The following is a 20,000-nucleotide window of genomic DNA, read 5'->3' as shown; positions in this document are numbered from 1 at the left end:
CCATGGAAGATAATCCATGAAGACAATAATGGTTATTTACAACCCTAGAGTAAATGCTGAGAGGGACTCCAGCCGGCTGAGCTCTTTGTAGAAGTGGAAACCAGCCCAAACATCTCGACTTGTGAGAGTTTTTTTCGGGTGACGACATCGAACAGCCTAGACACACAGAGTGTCAGTGTTTGTCACGAATGTAGTCAAACCGCTTTGGAGCGTTCCCGTCGGACGGAAAACAATCCTCCACTTGTGCGTCGACCGATTCATAGCATCAGAATTCTCTTCTTCTCTTCTCTAAAGCCCGTACGTCGTAATGTAGCGCAGCTGAGCACAAAGCTGTCCGTCGGCGTCTTCCAGTCCCGACTCGGCGAGACAAAAGACTCTTTCAGAATGAACGTGCTCCCTGAATGCAGCGCTGGAAGAAGTATTCAGATCTTTTACTGCAGTCCAAGTACTAACACCACACTGTAAAAATACTCTGTTGCAAGTACAAGTCCTGCACTGAGATGTAGCGGAGTAGAAGTAGAAAGTGGCACGAAGAGAAAAGACTCAAGTTAAAGTACAAGTAGCTCAACATTTGGTACTTAAAGGTGCCCTGCCATAGAAAACCGTTTTTCCTTGTATTTTTTTAAATATGTCCGGTCCATATGTGTGTTTGTGTTATGTTGCGAATGTGAAAATGAACTTCTGTCTCCTCTGTCAGCTCTAGCCACTGAACAGAAATAAGCAGAGAAATCAGGCCAATCACAAAAGCTGGTCAGTCTGACATCATACCGCCTGAGCTCATTACTATTCATGAGCTCACCCAGTTGTGCTGGGTAAAGGATTCTGACAGCCAGGCTATCATTGGCTAGCTGTTAGCCAATCAGATTCAAACGGCTCAGCATGTTGATTATTAATGAGAACTGGCACAAATCGAGGCGAGTTTTCCTGCAGGCTTTCTATACCGCGCTAGAATGGCTTGAAACAAGGTAACCAAGGTTACAGAGTCCAAGGTAGAGCTTCAGACATCACCACAAAGTGATGAAATACATGTTGGCAGGGCACCTTTTAAGTACAAGTACTGGAGTAGATGTACTTAGTTACTTTCCAGCGCTGGCTGAATAACCGCGCGTGCTCCCTGTCAGGACCGGGTGGTGATCGCCGTGGCCTACGACTGCGTGGAGAAGATGGTCTACTGGACCGACATCACGGGGCCGGCCATCAGCAGAGCCAGTCTGAGTGGAGGGGACATTATCCCCGTCATCACTACAGGTACAACGCACAGCACAGCAGACACATAGGAGACACAGGACACAGACATAGGAGATATAGGAGACAGACATAGGAGACAGAGGAGACAGACATAGCAGACACAGAAGACAGACATAGCAGACAGACATAGGACACATAGGAGACAGACATTGGAGATATAGGAGACAGACATAGGACACATAGGAGACAGACATTGGAGATATAGGAGACAGACATAGGAGGCAGACATAGGAAACATTATCCCTGTCATCACTACAGGTACAACGCACAGCAGACACATAGGAGACATAGGAGACAGACATAGGAGACATGAGGAGCCAGACATAAGAGACATAGGAAACAGACAATGGAGATATAGGAGACAGACATAGGAGACATAGGAGACATTATCCCCGTCATCACTACAGGTACAACACACATCACAGCAGAGACACAGGAGACAGACATAGGAGACAGACATAGGAGACATAGGAGACCTGGCATGTAGGCACTTCAGACTCTGACCCCTGGTTCCATCCTCAGTCTGGGCTGACCTTTTTGTGTGGAGTATGCATGAGCTTCCAGACTTTTTACGACGTACTATACTATGACTTATTATGTCTTTTTTAATTGCTGCAAACCACTGTAGCCTGTAACCACAATCCATCAAGGGTCCAGCAACACAAGTCACACCCGTCACTTACTTCTAGTAAACTTTCTGGAACCAAAAACAAATAACACCCTGAAAGCTAACACAACAGCCTAACCTTATGACTTTTGACGACATACTATACTATGCCTTTTAACGACATACTATACTATGCCTTTTAACGACATACTATACTATGACTTTTAACGACATACTATACTATGACTTTTAACGACATACTATACTATGACTTTTAACGACATACTATACTATGACTTTTAACGACATACTATACTATGACTTTTAACGACATACTATACTATGACTTATTATGTCTTTTGACGACATACTATACTATGACTTATTATGACTTTTAACGACATTATACTATGACTTTTAACAACATACTATACTATGACTTATTATGACCTTTAACGACATACTATACTATGACTTAACGACATACTATACTATGACTTATTATGACTTTTAACGACATACTATACTATGACTTGTTATGACTTTTAACGACATACTATACTATGACTTATGACTTTTAACAACATACTATACTATGACTTAACGACATACTATACTATGACTTATTATGACTTTTAACGACGTACTATACTATGACTTTTAAAGACATACTATACTATGACTTTTAACGACATACTATACTATGACTTATTATGACTTTTAACGACATACTATACTATGACTTATTATGAATTTTAACGACATACTATACTATGACTTATTATGACTTTTAACGACATACTATACCATGACTTTTAACGACATACTATACTATGACTTATTATGACTTTTAACGACGTACTATACTATGACTTTTAAAGACATACTATACTATGACTTTTAACGACATACTATACTATGACTTATTATGACTTTTAACGACATACTATACCATGACTTTTAACGACATACTATACTATGACTTATTATGACTTTTAACGACATACTATACCATGACTTTTAACGACATACTATACTATGACTTATTATGACTTTTAACGACGTACTATACTATGACTTTTAAAGACATACTATACTATGACTTTTAAAGACATACTATACTATGACTTAACGACATACTATACTATGACTTATTATGACTTTTAACGACATACTATACTATGACTTATTATGACTTTTAACGACATACTATACTATGACTTATTATGACTTTTAACGACATACTATACTATGACTTATTATGACTTTTAACAACATACTATACCATGACTTTTAACGACATACTATACTATGGCTTATTATGACTTTTAACAATATACTATACTATGACTTTTAACGACATACTATACTATGACTTATAATGACTTTTAACGACATACTATACTATGACTTTTAACGACATACTATACTATGACTTATTATGACTTTTAACGACATACTATACTATGATTTATTATGACTTTTAACAATATACTATACCATGACTTTTAACGACATACTATACTATGATTTATTATGACTTTTAACAATATACTATACCATGACTTTTAACGACATACTATACTATGACTTATTATGACTTTTAACAATATACTATACTATGACTTTTAACGACATACTATACTATGACTTATTATGACTTTTAACGACATACTATACTATGATTTATTATGACTTTTAACGACATACTATACTATGACTTTTAATGACATACTATACTATGACTTAACGACATACTATACTATGACTTATTATGACTTTTAACGACATACTATACTATGACTTATTATGACTTTTAACAATATACTATACTATGACTTTTAATGACATACTATACTATGTTTTAACGACATACTATACTATGACTTATTATGACTTTTAACGACATACTATACTATGACTTATTATGACTTTTAACGACATACTATACTATGACTTATTATGACTTTTAACAACATACTATACCATGACTTTTAACGACATACTATACTATGACTTATGACTTTTAACGACATACTATACTATGACTTTTAACGACATACTATACTATGACTTTTAACGACATACTATACTATGACTTTTAAAGACATACTATACTATGACTTTTAACGACATACTATACTATGATTTATTATGACTTTTAACGACATACTATGCTATGACTTATTATGACTTTTAACGACATACTATACTATGACTTATTATGACTTTTAACGACATACTATGACTTTTTAATCACTTTTAACGACATACTATTCTATGACTTTTTAATCACTTTTAACGACATACTATACTATGACTTTTTAATCACTTTTAACGACATACTATACTATGACTTATTATGACTTTTAACGACATACTATACTATGACTTATTATGACTTTTAACGACATACTATACTATGACTTTTTAATCACTTTTAACAACATACTATACTATGACTTTTTAATCACTTTTAACGACATACTATACTATGACTTTTTAATCACTTTTAACGACATACTATGACTTGTTTTTCAAAGCCAGGGCCCAGCTGCAGTTCTCCTATACCATGACACCGCACTTTTCCTCAGACAGAAAATTACAATTAGACAGTAAGATGGAACAATAACAAAACATTACAGTTGATTTATATGAATTATTCATACAGTATACTGTGTGTATTTGTGTGTTTGTGAATTTCCAATAATAATACATGTATTAATAGTATATACAGTATGTGTTTGTGTGTCCTGAGTGCGATTACTTTTCCAAATATTCCCACTACTTCACCTTCTTCTTACGGACTTCTTAGCAATTTAGCTTTTCAGCATTCACAAGCATTTTTGTTTTGCAGGAAATGCATTTTCTAGTTAATGTTCATCTTTTGTTATCAGAATTGTTTGTCGTTTCACTCTGCAGCACTTTGGGATTGCTTTAAAAACAATGAAAAGTGCTCCACAGATAAAAATGTATTGTTATTATTACATTTCTTTTTAAACGTCTGCGTCTGTCCCTGGCGTCATCAGAGCTGCTGAGTCCTGAAGGCATCGCCATCGACCACGTGGCGCGCCTCCTCTTCTGGACCGACTCCATACGCGACACTGTGGAGGTTTCCAAACTGGACGGCAGCCAGCGGCGAGTACTGTTTGACACGGACCTCATCAACCCTCGGCCCATCGTCACCAACCCGGCCTACGGGTGAGTGCTTCAGTCGCGGCGTTCACAGGTTTCACAGCAACGTCTTCTCTTTGCGTTGGTAGGAAAATGCTGCTTTACTGTAGACTGGCTGACAACCAGACCCTTCTCAGGGGTAAATGAGAGTGGGCCTGGGGGAAGATTCATTCACAGCCCATTTCCAAAGTGGGGTGTCACCAACGGACGCCGCTCAAATGCCTCTGGGCGCCTTTGGGTAGTCCTTCGACCAATCAGACCAGCGATCCAGGACTAAACACAGGACTTTAACCCGGGAGAGCCGGGATCGCGTCCCGCGTGTGGCGGGATTTTAAGCTTTCCCCAATGTTTCTTCACGTTCTCGCGATAAGACACCACATACATGTGGAAAGCTCAAAATGAGCACAGATGACACGCCATTTGGCTTTAGGAAAGTGGCGTTTATGTTTACGCAAAGTCATGATGCCACGTTGCTGTTTCTGTAGAAGTCTCTGAGAAAATGAGCCTAGAGCCGGGGCGATGTGGAGAAAATCAAATGTCACGATATTTTTTTCCAAATACACCGATCAATATTGCCGCAATATTGTAGGATTTAGAAAGCAGTGCTTTTACAAAATATTTACACAATGAGATTTTTGATAAATAATCACCAGTAATGTGGCTTTAATGACTAAGTGGGGTAAAAGTAAATAATAGAGCAGCTAGAACAGTCTGGTAGCCTAAGTTCAGAAAATGACCTCACTTTACTGTAACGCAGCCTTTAAAACCGGAAAAGACCAGACTTATGTCATATGACGATATCCAAAAATATCTAGCTGCAACTTTCCCTCTTTTGCGTTTAGCAGCAATAATCAACGATGGCTTTGACGCACCCTCCACTGCTAGCTCCACCCAAATTTTTCCCAAAAATTCACCCGAAATGTAGCACAAGTAGACTTTATATTTCACAGCTACTTCCGTCAGATCGTTTATAGATGTTGACGTTTCCGAGCGCACTTGAAGGCAGCTTCATTTCCCGGAAAAGAGAGAAATTAAGAGGGACGGAGGGACTGAGGAAAAACTGTCAGCTGTTCCACAAACTCCCGGCGAGTTCAGAGCTTGTGTTTGGTGTTTTAACCCTTGTGTGGGGTTAAAACTGGTGACCCGAAGGACCACACAAGGGTTGCACCTTAGTGCTTGTTTGCACAGCAGTTTGGTCAGCTTAAACTGTGTTTTAAATGTGCTCTAGAAATAAACTTTACTTACTTACTTTACAAGAGACAGGGTTTAGAAAGCAATTCTCAACAAAGTAAACGGAAGTACATAAGCCTAAGTGTGGTCCTTCGGGTCCCGGTGACCCGTAGGACCACACAAGGGTTATAAACGTTCTCGTGGCAGAGATAGAGGCAGTGGTGTTTCCTGTTTCCTGTATTGGACTCTTACACCGCCTCCAAACCACACCCACAAGTCTGATCCGCGCTCACATGACCTGCGTTTGAACACGCGTTAAACTGCCGTCTGTCCTGTTTTTGCTGCAGGCGGCTGTACTGGGCCGACTGGAACCGAGACGGCCCCAAGATTGAGATGTCCAACATGGACGGGACGGACCGGACCGTGCTGGTGAAAGACGACCTGGGGCTCCCCAACGGCCTGACCTTTGACCTGGAAGACCAGCAGCTGTGCTGGGCCGACGCAGGTGAGACAAAACCTGAACCGACAAGATCCGACTGGGATATCTTACTTAAAAAGTCTTTCAAAATCAACATTTTAGGCCTTTAAAAAAGTCTTAAATTCACTGAAGTATTGTGTTCTAGGTCTTAAATGAAATCAATTCTAAACAGGTCTTCGTTTTCCTATGTCCATGCAACGCCCCTAATGCTCCTATTTGTAACGATGGCTGGTTTTAATTGATGGTTGTGCAGGAACTCGTAAGGTGGAGTGTATGGATCCTCACCGCAGGCTGAGGAGGCAGATCGTCGAAGGGATCCAGTATCCGTTCGCTCTCGTCTCCTTTGGAAGGAAGCTCTATTACACCGACTGGAGGAGGTAACGCACTCACATCAGCTGTCTCACATCAGCTGTCTCACAGCAACCGATACTAAATTGTTTAAAGCACGTGTGTCAAACGCGAGGCCCGCGGGCCAAATCCGGTCCCTCGCAGGTTTTGATCCGGGCTGCATATCAATTTAGGTTCACAGTAGACTTTGGCCCGCTTAGTTTTTTGCAGCTTTGTCAGTTTTGTGCGATGTTTTTGTTGCATACTTTTGTTTTTACCATTTTGGGGGGGTATATCATTTTGAGCATCAACGACTTCATTTCCTGTACCAGGATAAACATTTATGCACCAATTTGCGGTGGAAATCCCTTTATTTATCCTATGTGAAGAAGGAAAACACAGATGACGATTCAAAATATCTCAAAAATATAATGGACAGTATGTTGTTGCGTGTCAATGGGTATTTTTAAGTGGGTATATGGAAATCCTGGAGCTTTCCTAGAGGATATACTGCGTATCACGTAGACTACACCACTGGTTTATGTGGACCAAACTGTAAGTGAGAAGACTATACGAGACATGCAGTAACACAGTCGAAGATATTTGACTTTTCTCTGGTATAAAAGTCATTAAACTAAACATGTCCGGCTCTGGATGGGATTCTGTTTTCTCCAGTGTGGCCTGTAGTGAAACTGAGTTTGACCCTCATGGTTTAGTCTAATTTAGTCTAATCCTCTCTTTCCTGTCTACGGCTGCACAATTGAATAAAGGCCAAAAAAGCCCCCAAAAAAACAATCGTAAACAAAGTGCAAGTATTCTGTAAAGTTGTAGCGAAACTGCTCTTGTAGACCTTGAAATAGCATCTCTAATGTATTAAGTATTTAATAGTATGTTGCCATCCATCCAAAGGCTGTTTGAAATAAGAGAGTGTCATTATGAAGCTGTATTTTTACTAGACCAAAAAGCAGAACAAATGTAAAACAGAGAAGTGTCTCGGTGTATGGGAGTTAAACTGTGGAATGAATTAGAAATTGACTTGAAAAAGTGTAACACAATCCACCGATTTAAAAAAAACAAAAAAAAGATTTAAATACGAGGTGATTAACAAATATAAAACAGACGTGTGAATACCAGAAGGTGCACAAAATGTATCGGACTTCTTGTGTTGTACTGGGGACATATATAGTGTATACTTAGTTTCTGTAACTTCAATTTTTGCATGGAAAAAATATACTTTCATGTAAAAAGGGCTTCAGCCTACACCTTCTCGGTCTGGTTTGTGTCTTGTCTCTATGTATTTTTGAGTAAACGAAACTCTTTGGAAGATGTTGACGTAGAGAATGAATGAAATCCTCTGAGGGTATTAATCATCCTTCCTTCCTTCCAGGTTTTAAAATAATAATAAAAAATGTGCTGGTCTCAGGGTCTGAGTGGACCTTAACTAAACACCAGCGCTGCTATTTTCAGCTCCGTTGTTTGACTGCAGCTGTTTAACGGCACCGTTAACCTGACGGTGTAACGTCTCTGTGTGGTCCCGGTTTAACGGCTTGTTCTGTGGCTGTGTCTCTCCCCAGGGAGGCGGTGGTCTCTGTGGACCGCCACTCGGAGGAGGAGACGGAGGAGTTTCTGCCGCAGAAGCGCTCTCGGCCGTACGGCATCACCACGGCGTCCACGAAGTGTCCACAAGGTACGGCTGCGCGTCCGCCGCAACGAGGGATCCATTAACTTCCTGTTGTCAAAATGAACACTACCTCTCATTCCCCCTGCTCTGGTGTTTCCCCCCCTCTCATCATGAGGTTTGGGCGTGTTAGTTTAAACTGAGATTAGTTCTTCCACTGCAGCTAAAAACACGTGGTGCACCGAGATCACTTTTGGCTCAAAACTCAAACCTTTAAAAGCCCAAAATGCAGCGGAGTAGATGTAGCCTGAGATCAGCTCTGATCAGAGCAGAGTAATGTCCTCTGTGACCAGAGATAACTGACTCCAGATGTATACAACGTGTGGGGGTGGGGGGATATATAAGCGTGGGAACTGTGCGTGAAGTGACCTCAGGGCGGAAGCCAGCTGTGGATGTGAGGACTCACAGCTGGCCCCGGGCCCCGAGCCCCGGGCCCCGGGCCCCGAGCTATCCAGACGGCAGAGCCCGAGTGTCCAACCTGCTGGACTCTCTGCAACAGTGAGGGCTTTCAACCAGACTGTTGAGCCGCGTCCTAAAGAAAGAAAGAAAGAAAGATAGATAGATAGATAGATAGATAGATAGATAGATAGATAGATAGATAGATAGATAGATTTTTTTATTAATCCCAATAAAATGGGGAAACACACAGCACACATACAGAGTATACATTAAATCATAGGAAACAATATACATTAAATAATTGAATACTACACGAGCAATATTTAAAATATATACAATTTGGAAATAAAATGTACAACTGATTCAACAGATATAGATAAACTTAATGTGCAAGTTGGGGAGCAAAAATGTACAACTGTTTCCCCTAGTAACGATAGGATGGAAGTGTGCAAACGCGCAGCCTTGGTGGACACTTTCTGGCAACGTGTTTTCGTGATCACATCTCCCTCTGTAATGTTGTTACAGTCGGTCCGATTTGTTAAAGGGCGACTTTTTCTCAGGTTTTAGTGTGTAAGTGAGACCGATGGGAGAAACATGTTTTCATAAATTGGGCCAGTAATTAAGCGAGAGAAACAAGCTGCAATGTAACGTTCAACTTTCAATTCTTGTCCACTAAAAGTTCTGTTGTTGCCGCTGACAGACTCAGATTATTATTCTAAGTGTCTGACAACATTATGGGATGGATCCCTACGGAGATAGACCTGTTAGTTAAAGAGTAAGATCCTTTGAGTTTAACATGAAACAGCCCAGAAATCACCATCACCAAACTACACCAAACTCCATGTAAATAATCAGGACTTTTATCATCGTAAAACACACTTCATTCAAAGTGGACAGAAACTAAATAAAACTATCAAAAGCCGTCTTGGTTCATCTTCCCACTGTTCCAACAATCACCACTCTGGTTTGGTTGAAATAAACCCTTAATTCACCCTTTTACATATGGAGATATGCTGGCTCTATACACGCTAAAAGTCCTGATTATTTACATGGAGTCTGGTGGAGATATGCTGGCTCTATACACGCTAAAAGTCCTGATTATTTACATGGAGTCTGGTGGAGATATGCTGGCTCTATACACGCTAAAAGTCCTGATTATTTACATGGAGTCTGGTGGAGATATGCTGGCTCTATACACGCTAAAAGTCCTGATTATTTACATGGAGTCTGGTGGAGATATGCTGGCTCTATACACGCTAAAAGTCCTGATTATTTACATGGAGTCTGGTGGAGTTTGGGGATGGTGATTTCGGGGCTGTTTCATGTTAAACTAAAAGGATCTTACTCTTTAACCAAAAGGTCTATCTCTGTAGGGATCCATCCCATAATGTTGTCAGACACTTAGAATAATAATCTGAGTCTGTCAGCAGCAACAACAGAACTTTTAGTGGACACTGACTGATGCTGAACATCTGTCCTGTAGGGTTACATTACAGCCCGGTTCACGGCTGCCAGTTGCAGTGTGTTCATCGCTCAGTACTGGACCAGGTCCAAAGATTTTGGTTCACATTTGTAACTAAGACACAAAAACATGGGAAAAGGAAGGTACTAGTTTCAGATCAAACCCCTGCAGAAGTCGAGAAGCTGCTGTTACCAACAGGGCTCAGGGCTCTGCTTCCAGCGAGCTCCGAGTCTCCCCAGACGCCCCCCCAGTACAGCTATATAACAGCTATATAACGAGAGTCCTATACTAGGACTCTCGTTTTTCTGTCCTGTGCACCCAGATAAAGCTGAAACGTTGATGTTCGCTTTTAGAAATTCCTCAAATCGCTTTTCAAAACAAACCTTAACTTATAATGTGTGTGTGTGTGTGTGTGTGTGTGTGTCTGTCTGTTTGTATCTGTCTATGTGTGTGTTTGTTCTTGTTTAACTACATTCGTGAGGTCCAAAAAATGGGAGTCCAGTGTACTTGTGGGGTCCCGACAGCTTTGTGGGGCCAAAATGCTGGACCCCCCAAGTTTAAAGGGCTGTTTGAGGGTTAACACTTGGTTTTAGGATTAGGGTTAGAATTAGGTTATGGTTAGGGTGAGGGTAAGGTCTGTCTGTTTTTGTGTGCGTGTGTTATACGAATTGTTTCGGGGCTTGAAATGAGTTTACCAAAGTCTTAGCTCATTTATTTATTTATTATATATATATATATATATATATATATATGATTTAAATAGTAAATAAATGTCTGAAATGAAATGTTGTAACATATGTAATTTTAAACTGGCGTTTTGTCTGACATGGTTTGGATGCGTTGGAGCATCTTTCATCCTCAGAGGGTTGATGACTCCCTAACATTGTCCCCCCTTCTCCCTCTCTCTCTCTCTCCCTCTCTCCCTCTTTCTCCCTCTCTCCCTCTCCCTCCATTAGTTTACAACTACTGCTCTGACAACGGCGGCTGCTCCCACCTGTGTCTGCCACTGTATCTGAAGCTCGGTGGTTACTCCTTAGTGCTGCCCGGCCGGCGCTGCGCCGAAGTCGCTTTTATATGGAGACGAGCCCGTGACACCGCTGCTGCCCCCCCCCAACCCCACCCCCACCCCCACCTGGGGAACCACAAACTAAAACACACTTAACCCTTATGTTGTCTTCCCGTAGACCAATGCAACTTGTCTGGGTCCAACATTTAAATGCAAACATTTTTTTTGTTGTCACTTTTTTCCGATGTTTGCCGAGTTTTCTGCGCTATTATTTGGACGTTTTTGTAGTATTTTTTTCCCCCCATGTTTTTGAAGCTTTTCTCTGTTCTTTTATAAACTCAATGACAGCAGTGAACAGATCGTTTATTTTACTTGTGAAGAGCGTTGCACGGAACTGTCCTGTAGGGGTGGTGGGGAGGAGAAAATCAATATACTGTAGTAATACTGTATCGATACACAGACGCCAAGTATGGATCTTTTATGACAAGGTTTCTCAAATGGGGGTCCGTGTACCCCTAGGGGTACTTTGGAGTACTGCAGGGGGTACGTGAGATTCCTTTTTGAAATGTTAATCTCAGATAATATATCAGTCATGCATAATTCATAACATTAATTTAGTTATGGATTCTAACATTTAAGTGTGTTTCAGTTACAAGCTTGTTAAGTAAATCAGACACTAATGGTGCCGAGCTGTAATGTACCTCTTTATATAAAGCCTTTTCTTCTACCAAAAATGCTTTGCACTCGTCAGGGGGTACTTGGCATAAAAATATATTTCAAAGGGCGGGTACATTATTGAAAAAAGTTTGCGAACCACTGTTTTATGATATATGTGTCTGTTTGACAATCCCCATATTGCAACATTTAAAACTGAAGTGAGATGAACAAAGAGAGAAATGTATCTTTTTCGATAAAACAGATGTTGACAACATTGTCCTTTTGGGGACATCATTTGAAATTGGGAAAAATTTGAAGTTGGAAAAAAGGTAATACATCGCAGAATATCGCAATATGTTTAAAAATGGCAATAAAATTGTATCGTGATGATATCGTATCTTGAGGCCTCTGGTGATTCCCACCCCTACTGTCCAGGTTTTTTTTGGACAATTTGGTTGATAGAAACCCAAATTTCTGATATAGAAACTTAGAAATAGAAAATGGGTCGGATTAGACCCCGAAGACAACAGCAGGGTTAACTCCAGTTCCTACTTGAATTGAATGTTTGTACGATCGTTGTGTCGGGCCCTTAAAGCTTGTTTTTAACGATGTCAGACTTTAGGAGATAATGATCGGTTTCTGATCGGTTTGTTCTTCCGATTACAAAGGGACTCTAAATCTATCGTACAGGGAGTTTTTTTTTTATTTTATTTTTTTAAAGACAGCAGGTGAACTTAAAAAACTGCTTTTTACTGATACCAGATAATCAACTGAAACCGTACTGTACGTGTGTTTTTATATCGTATTTCTTATAAATGTGGTCTGAAAGATAACTGCGAGGAACAATCAGATATAACTCGGTCTTTTTGGGATGATCAAATACTCCAGGGAAGGATTCTGAGGGCCTTGAAAAGGTTTCTGAAAAAGACAAGACCTTTAAAAAGGACAGATCCAGCACAAAATGACCCTATAAGGGTTAATAACAGATGTGTACCTAGTCGACCATTCTCTGGTACATGTTTTCATGCTAATCCAATGTGTCGCTAGCTTTGAACTAGCTACCGCAGACCGGTGGTTAGCTGCTAACGTTAGCTTTCAGGGCAGAGGGTAAATCTCTATTTCTACACCGCTAACAAGGCTCAAAATAGCACCACACTTCAACGGTAGCATAACGAGGGACCCTACATGTAAACACAAGCATTGAGAACTTTGTAAGTGTACAGACAGTTTATTAAAAAGATAGTTCAGAAAGACTGTAGCGTTAGTGTATACAGGCGGGCGCCATCTTCGCCATCATTACCAGTCGAACACAGAACGCCTACAAAGTTCTCAATGCCTCGGTTTACATGTAGGGACCCTCATTATGCTACCGTGGAAGTGTGGTGCTAATTTTAGCCTTTTTCGTGGTGTAAAATAAGGATTTACCCTGTACCCCAAAAGCTAGCATTACAAGCTAATCACCGGTCTGCAAGCTAGCTTGTTTCAAGCTAGCGACGTATTGGATTAGCATGAAAACATGTCCCAGAGAACGGTCAACTCGGTACACGTACGTTATTAACCCCCTAGGGTCATTTTGCGCCGGAATTGTCCTTTAAACACTCACCTGAAAGAAAGATTATCTGACTGAGAAATCTTATTTTATATGATATATATATCAAACTGTAATTAGATATAAAACTGTCAGAGACATGTTCTTCTTGTCTAACTTGTAATAAGGTGAATAACCGACACACTAGAGCTAAATAAAGCTTAAAATGTTTTTAAATTAAACTAGAAGTTGTTCATTGGTCAAATAAAACTACCAATGTGAACATTATTCTATATTTTAGCAATCCTATATGAGAAAATAACATTTCTTCCCCTAAAACTGACATGTTTGCTCAGTGTTTTTGTTTTTTGTTTCTCACTACTGCGATCCTCGTTTGTGCTACCACTCAGTGTATTTTTTTATATGAACTTGTAAATAATTTCCTTATATGCAGACGATACGTTTTTAACGGTGCTAATGTTTCCAGATATCTAACTGATGACGATGATGATTACTGTGAAGATGTGTGCAGACCAAAGTGTTTGTACTTCTCATGTTAGCATCGTATCGTTTTTGTGTTTTTTTACAACGAAGACTTGAGCAGTGATCATTTAGTTTCCGTCACTGATACGAGTCTGTGTTTTCATCCAAAATAAAAAGGAAAGACAACTTAAAAAACCTGTTGTGTGTTTTTTTCTTTTCTTTAAAGAGTCATCATATAAACCAGACGTTGAGACAATAAATGTTCTGATGCCGATACCGTTTATCGGTGTTTTTTGCCCCCAACAGTAGTGATGGTCAAATGAAGCGTCGCGAACCAGTGTCTTTACTTTCTGAGCTCACTAGATGGCGCTCTCTGTTCAACAAAGGGTTTGAAAACCCATTGAATTGCCATTCATTTCACCTTTTTCTTTGAACAGAGAGCACCATCTATTGAGCTCAGAAAGTAAAGACACTGGTTCGCAAAGCTTCATTTGACCATCACTACCCAACAGCTCCTTCCAAGCAGCGCTGCCTGGAAGGCACTAGGATTAGGCACTCTTTAGGGTTAGGGTTAGGGGAATGAAGTCAATGGTCGCAGCGCTGCCTTGAAATCAATTAGGCAATGGTTAGGGTTAGGTGCCTTGGAGGCAGCGCTGCCTGGAAGGAGTCTGAAAAGCCTCCGATAACGCCTAAAATGTTGGTATCTGTATCAGAGAGTACTGGAGTTTATGCACCGATCTGATTCCAGGCAGCCCGTAACTCGTGTTTTCACAACCTTCTAGCCCGTGAAAGCGCCCTGGAACGAGTACCAGATGGTTGTACTCCCAGTTACAGTTTTCGACATCACACACACACAAACAACAACGTTGATGCTGTACAGACGCCGGTGATTAACGGCGAGAAATAGAAATAGGCAATGTAAAGTAATTTCGCACATTGTAATCAAAACAATACACACACGATTGTGTTCTACTACAGGTTATGTTTATTAAATCAAGCCCGAAATATGGCGCCGACTAGAAATCGCTAGTATCAGCTAGCGCTAGCTAATGTCAACGCTGTCAACAAATTTTGATAGCATTTGGAAGAAGAAAAAAAAATGGTAAAAGAACGTTGAAAACAAAAATGGACAATAAGCGACAAAACCGTCGGGAAAAGTGACCAAAACGTTGAGAAAAAAAAAAAAAAAAAAAAAAAGTTTTAAATTTTGACCCAGAACATTTAACAGTTGCACGGTCAAGGGGAAGAAAACACGAGGGTTAAGTGTGACTCGAGTCCGAGATCTCGACCTCTGAAAAACAACAACAGACGCAGCGGAGCTTAGCGGCTAGGAGTATGCAGCTAAAGACACAGGGTAACTTCAGTGACCTAGGGTAACGTAAGTAACCTGCAGCTGCTCTTTTTCAGAAACCAAACAGTGGATTTGGAGAATCGTGACACCCCTAAACTGAATATGTTCAAATCAACGCAAAACGTAACCCAAATAAAGTGCGAGATGTCATTAAATGTAAAGCCGTTCTCACTCCCAACTCCTCCTGGGTCCGTGGCTCCCAGCGTCAGCTACCGATGCAGGAAGCACCCTTCGATGTCCGTATGGATACAGCGTTCGAAGCGGAGCCACGTCCTTTCCTATGAGAGGTTGCTCATTAGCCAAAAAAGTTTCCATTCTGTGATATGCGGCGCGCCCCTTGAATCCGCGCAAAAAAGGGTTTTTTTAGGGTCTCCCGTTGGCCCCAAACTTTGCGTTGGGGTGACAACGTCATATGTTTTGAAATCGCGTTTCTCGGTTTGAGGGAAGTTTTTCAAATGTAAAATCTGTAACTCAGAAGAGGAAGAGTCGTAACCGACCACGTTGGCAGTTCGAGGTGTCCTGGCAGCAGTTTTTACAGATGTGAGGGTGTGGCGAGCGCGTATGAAGGGATACTTCGAGGCACCAGAAGGAGTAGCACTTTAATTTCGTTGTGACAATGTTTTACAATGACAAATAAAATGATTCGGACTCCAAGCGTGACCAATTGTCGAGTTTTTAAACTGCCGGGAGTGAGACGGAGTTGCAACCAAAATGCTTGAATGACTTAGTGCTCCAGTAGATTTCACTCAGGGACTCTGGGACGACTCGGAGTGAAGTCCTGAAGGAGTGTGGTGCAGTTTAGCTTCTGAGACGCACAATCCAGTGTGAGTCTGTGTCTCGGTCGAACACACAAGTTCTGTCTCAGTCTCTGTTCAGTCTTTGCTGTGGACCGAGCGGCCGGATCGCCACCGCCTGGTCCCGGGTCAGGACCAGCGCACCAACACCTGGTCCCGGGTCAGGACCAGCGCACCAACACCTGGTCCCGGGTCAGGACCAGCGCACCAACACCTGGTCTCCGTCCTCTATGGAGTAAAACTGTAGAGTCTTCAGGTCACTGTCGATCTCAAACTCTGTCCCCACCTTCTGGAAAAGAAAAAGGAACTTTACTTTAGTACGTTACAACTGGCTCGGGGAATAGGCATGTTAATACTTACTTAGGAATTTAAGCGTTGTTGGCATTGTTAAAGAAAAATAGGCTATACAGTCCCTCCAGAAAAACGTGATTATGCGATTGCATAATTCAACGCATAATCAGCCAAATATCCGCATATTTATGAGGGGGCCACATTTTTTTTCAAATATGCCGCACTTTCGCCACATAAATTGCAGATTTCCGCGCAAAATATGCAGTGCTTCCATGATTTCATAATCCCCGCATTTTCGTTGCAAAAAGTCTCATAATATATTTTAGCAGAAAGTTGAAAAATGTTGCGTTTACGTCACACAAGAGCAGCCGTTTTCCCCTGTTGACATGGGAACGTTATGAAGTGACGTTATGAAGTGACGTAATTACGCGATGTGAACATCATCGAAAAGCAGGGTGCTGCGGGAATCACTTTTTTTTTCCCTCTTTTTCATCAAACTGCAGTTTTTGCAAGTTCCCGCAATTTCATCGCATAACATCGCATAAATATCCCCCATATTCCATCGCATTTTTTAAGAAAACGTGCCGCATAATCAAGGATTTTTGCCCTCAACAATCACAAAAAAACTCCGCATTTTTCTGGAAGGACTGGAAATACAACCTAGTAATATTTATATAACAGTAGACGTAACGTGCGGATACTAACTTTGAGCTGACAAGTTGCGTTTTTGGGCTGCAGCTAACAATTATTTTTCATCGTCGATTAATGGAGGAGTTATTTGGTCTCTAAAATGTCAGAAAATGTCAATCAGTGGTTGAATGTATTTGCCCTTCGCAAATCTTGATCTGGCCCGCATATGAATTTACGTGGCGTTTTTTGGTGCTATTCTCCAACGTTTTTGATTTTTTTTGACAATGTTTTTGTCACATTTGACACTTTTGTTGCACCATTTTTGGCGGGGGTTTTTCTATGATGGCTAAGGACCTTATGATGGCTTTATGATGCCCACAACTGCAAGTGAGAAAGCTATATGAGACATGCAATAATTTAAATGTTTGACTTTTTCTCTTAAATAAGAGCACGTCAATACCCTCATATTCCGGTGTGGCCCTTAGTGAAGTTGAGTTTGACACCCCTGTAGTAGAAGGACATTTTGGTTGTTTTCTCATTTTAACGTATTGTTGTCATTACACGATGTATGGGCTGGGTCAGCATTGCCCTGGTCTAAGTGCTGTTGTACGTACGTTTGAGGTTTCTCTATAGTACCGGTGGTGTGTGGGAGGGAGGGAGGGAGGGAGGGAGGGCGGGACAGGTCTTACCTTGTTGCAGGTGTAGGTGAGCTTCAGATCGGCTGCAGGAACCTTGAGCAGCCTGTACAGGAGTCCCTTCACCTTCTGAACAACCATGGATGCTGCAGAAACAGAACACACACTCCGTAACCCCACTGGAAGGCCTTTTAGACTTCGGAAACATCCGCTCAGTTGAATGTTATTCAACTTTATTTTACGGGCGTTTTACCTGGAAGTTTCTTCTCAATCGGCTTCCTGCCGGCGTCGTCCGGAAACACAAAGTAGATCTCTGCGGAGGAGAGACGAGATCAGTGGTTTGACTCTGCTCCAGCCCCCAGTAGGGCCAGTGTTTCCTCTCTGGTGATTTTGTAGTGGCTAAATGTCTGTTACTTTTCCCCCCACTTTCTTTTCATAAAAAATGACTCAAACCAATCGATTTTCAAAATAGTTGGGAGTTCACAATAAGGCTGCACAATATACTGTTTTTATATCATCATCGCGATGTCAACTGGAGCTACGAACACATCGCTAAAGATACTCAGAGGTTTTTTGTGTTAGTTGAAAGAAAATCTCAGCAGAAAACTGCACTTTAAAATGTATCTGTCGTTCTTTTTTTTTTTTTTTTTTTTTTTAGTGCTGCCTTTTATATTCAACTCGGTGTTTAATTTGTTCAATAAAAGAAAGTTGGAAATGATTTCACTGGTTTTAAATTCAACGAGCAGTTAGTTGTATTTTAGCAGAATACTGAAAGCAGCAGAACTGAGAACACTTTAATAAATCTGGTTATTTATCGCGGGTAATATCATTCATATCAAGATATTCAACAACGTGCTTATTTACCTCATATCGTGCAGCCCTAGTTCGCCACTAATGGATTCATCGTTGCAGCTCTGAACCACAGCATGTTTATTACCGGCCTGTTTTATTTATTTATTTATTAGCCAATCAGAGAGCAGACAGGAGTGGGGCTTACTTAACAGCTGGTTTTTCAGGGCGAAGGGTTCCTGTTTCTTCAGCTCGCCTTCCTCTGGAGCTCCGTACTCTGAAACACAAGACCATCTCCATCGTTACCATCATGGTGGAGGGATTTACAGCTTACTGTCTGAACTCATGCTCTGCTCTGTAAGTAGAGACAGAGGAACCAGTCAGGTCAGTGGCCAACAGAACCTCCTAAACCTTTCCAGGCAGAGAAGCACTTCAACTCTGGGGGGAGAAGCACCTGGTGCAGGTGTGTTAGGGGCGAGTCCAAATCCACTTCTGCTAGTTTGACGGCGGAGAACAGTGTCCGAGCACCGGGCGCCTGGTCCTAAAGGGTTGTCCTTAGTGTCTTCATTAATCAGAGGGGTGTTTTGGGCGTAACATGCAATCAACCAATCAGACATCATCTCCCATTCATCAACCAATCAGAGATCATCTCCCATTCCCTTTTAAAGCCAGGTGCGTTTGGACCTTGGAGCATTGCTGTTATTATGGAGGATTTACATCCTAATATTTTTATTTGTAATCCTCTGCATGTGTGTGTGTGTGTGTGTGTGTGTGTGTGTGTGTGTGTGTGTGTGTGTGTGTGTGTGTGTGTGCTGCTGTGCATAAACTCCAGTACTTCCCGATACCGATACCAGCGTTTTAGGCGGTATCGGAGCCGATACAGATACTGGTATCGGTATCGGGAAGTACTGGAGTTTATGCACCGATCCGATACTGGTATCGGTATCGGAACATCTCTACCCAGGACTTGATGCCCTGCTTCTCTAAAGCTCCCAGAATGCCTTGGGAGAGGCTGCTCACTTAGACAATGACGCTGCCAGTGGACACATGCACTAACTTTTGGGACTGCCCCTTTAAATCCTGCTCACTGTGGGCGTGACTCACTGTCGATGAGACTCTGGTAACGAGGGTGCTGACTGGCGAACTGGGTGCTGAGCTGACTCGCCCCTCCGGCCTTCAGCCACTCCTCCCCGAACATCTTGATGTAGTCGAGCTCCGCCCCCCTCCTGTCCTCAGGGCGCAGCTGATGGAAACCATGGCAACACACAGACACACAGGCTGAGTTTCAAATTC

At 41.4% G+C, this 20,000-nt stretch overlaps 2 protein-coding genes across 2 annotated transcripts in view; one reads left to right on the top strand and one right to left on the bottom strand.

Moving 5' to 3' along the window:
* The window catches only part of LOC114572568 (nidogen-1-like), a 68,432-nt gene extending 56,727 nt beyond the window's left edge, over positions 1-11,705 (top strand). Inside the window, exons 16-21 of the mRNA XM_028604249.1 lie at positions 1,122-1,248; positions 4,885-5,056; positions 6,547-6,704; positions 6,931-7,054; positions 8,579-8,691; positions 11,500-11,705. Coding sequence (XP_028460050.1) covers positions 1,122-1,248; positions 4,885-5,056; positions 6,547-6,704; positions 6,931-7,054; positions 8,579-8,691; positions 11,500-11,705 — 900 coding nt within the window. The remainder of the gene's footprint in view (positions 1-1,121; positions 1,249-4,884; positions 5,057-6,546; positions 6,705-6,930; positions 7,055-8,578; positions 8,692-11,499) is intronic.
* Positions 11,706-16,153: 4,448 nt separating this feature from the next.
* Positions 16,154-20,000, bottom strand: part of tbce (tubulin folding cofactor E) — a 19,963-nt gene continuing 16,116 nt past the window's right edge. The window contains exons 14-18 of the mRNA XM_028604167.1: positions 19,812-19,950; positions 18,916-18,984; positions 18,172-18,231; positions 17,973-18,064; positions 16,154-16,651 (exon numbers count right to left, since the gene is read on the bottom strand). Coding sequence (XP_028459968.1) covers positions 16,556-16,651; positions 17,973-18,064; positions 18,172-18,231; positions 18,916-18,984; positions 19,812-19,950 — 456 coding nt within the window. The 3' untranslated portion in view covers positions 16,154-16,555. The remainder of the gene's footprint in view (positions 16,652-17,972; positions 18,065-18,171; positions 18,232-18,915; positions 18,985-19,811; positions 19,951-20,000) is intronic.

Source organism: Perca flavescens, chromosome 2 (genome assembly GCF_004354835.1).
Source record: "Perca flavescens isolate YP-PL-M2 chromosome 2, PFLA_1.0, whole genome shotgun sequence".
NCBI lineage: Eukaryota > Metazoa > Chordata > Actinopteri > Perciformes > Percidae > Perca > Perca flavescens.
Note: the sequence above shows the minus strand (reverse complement) of the source record. Positions and strands in the feature narration are given on the sequence as shown.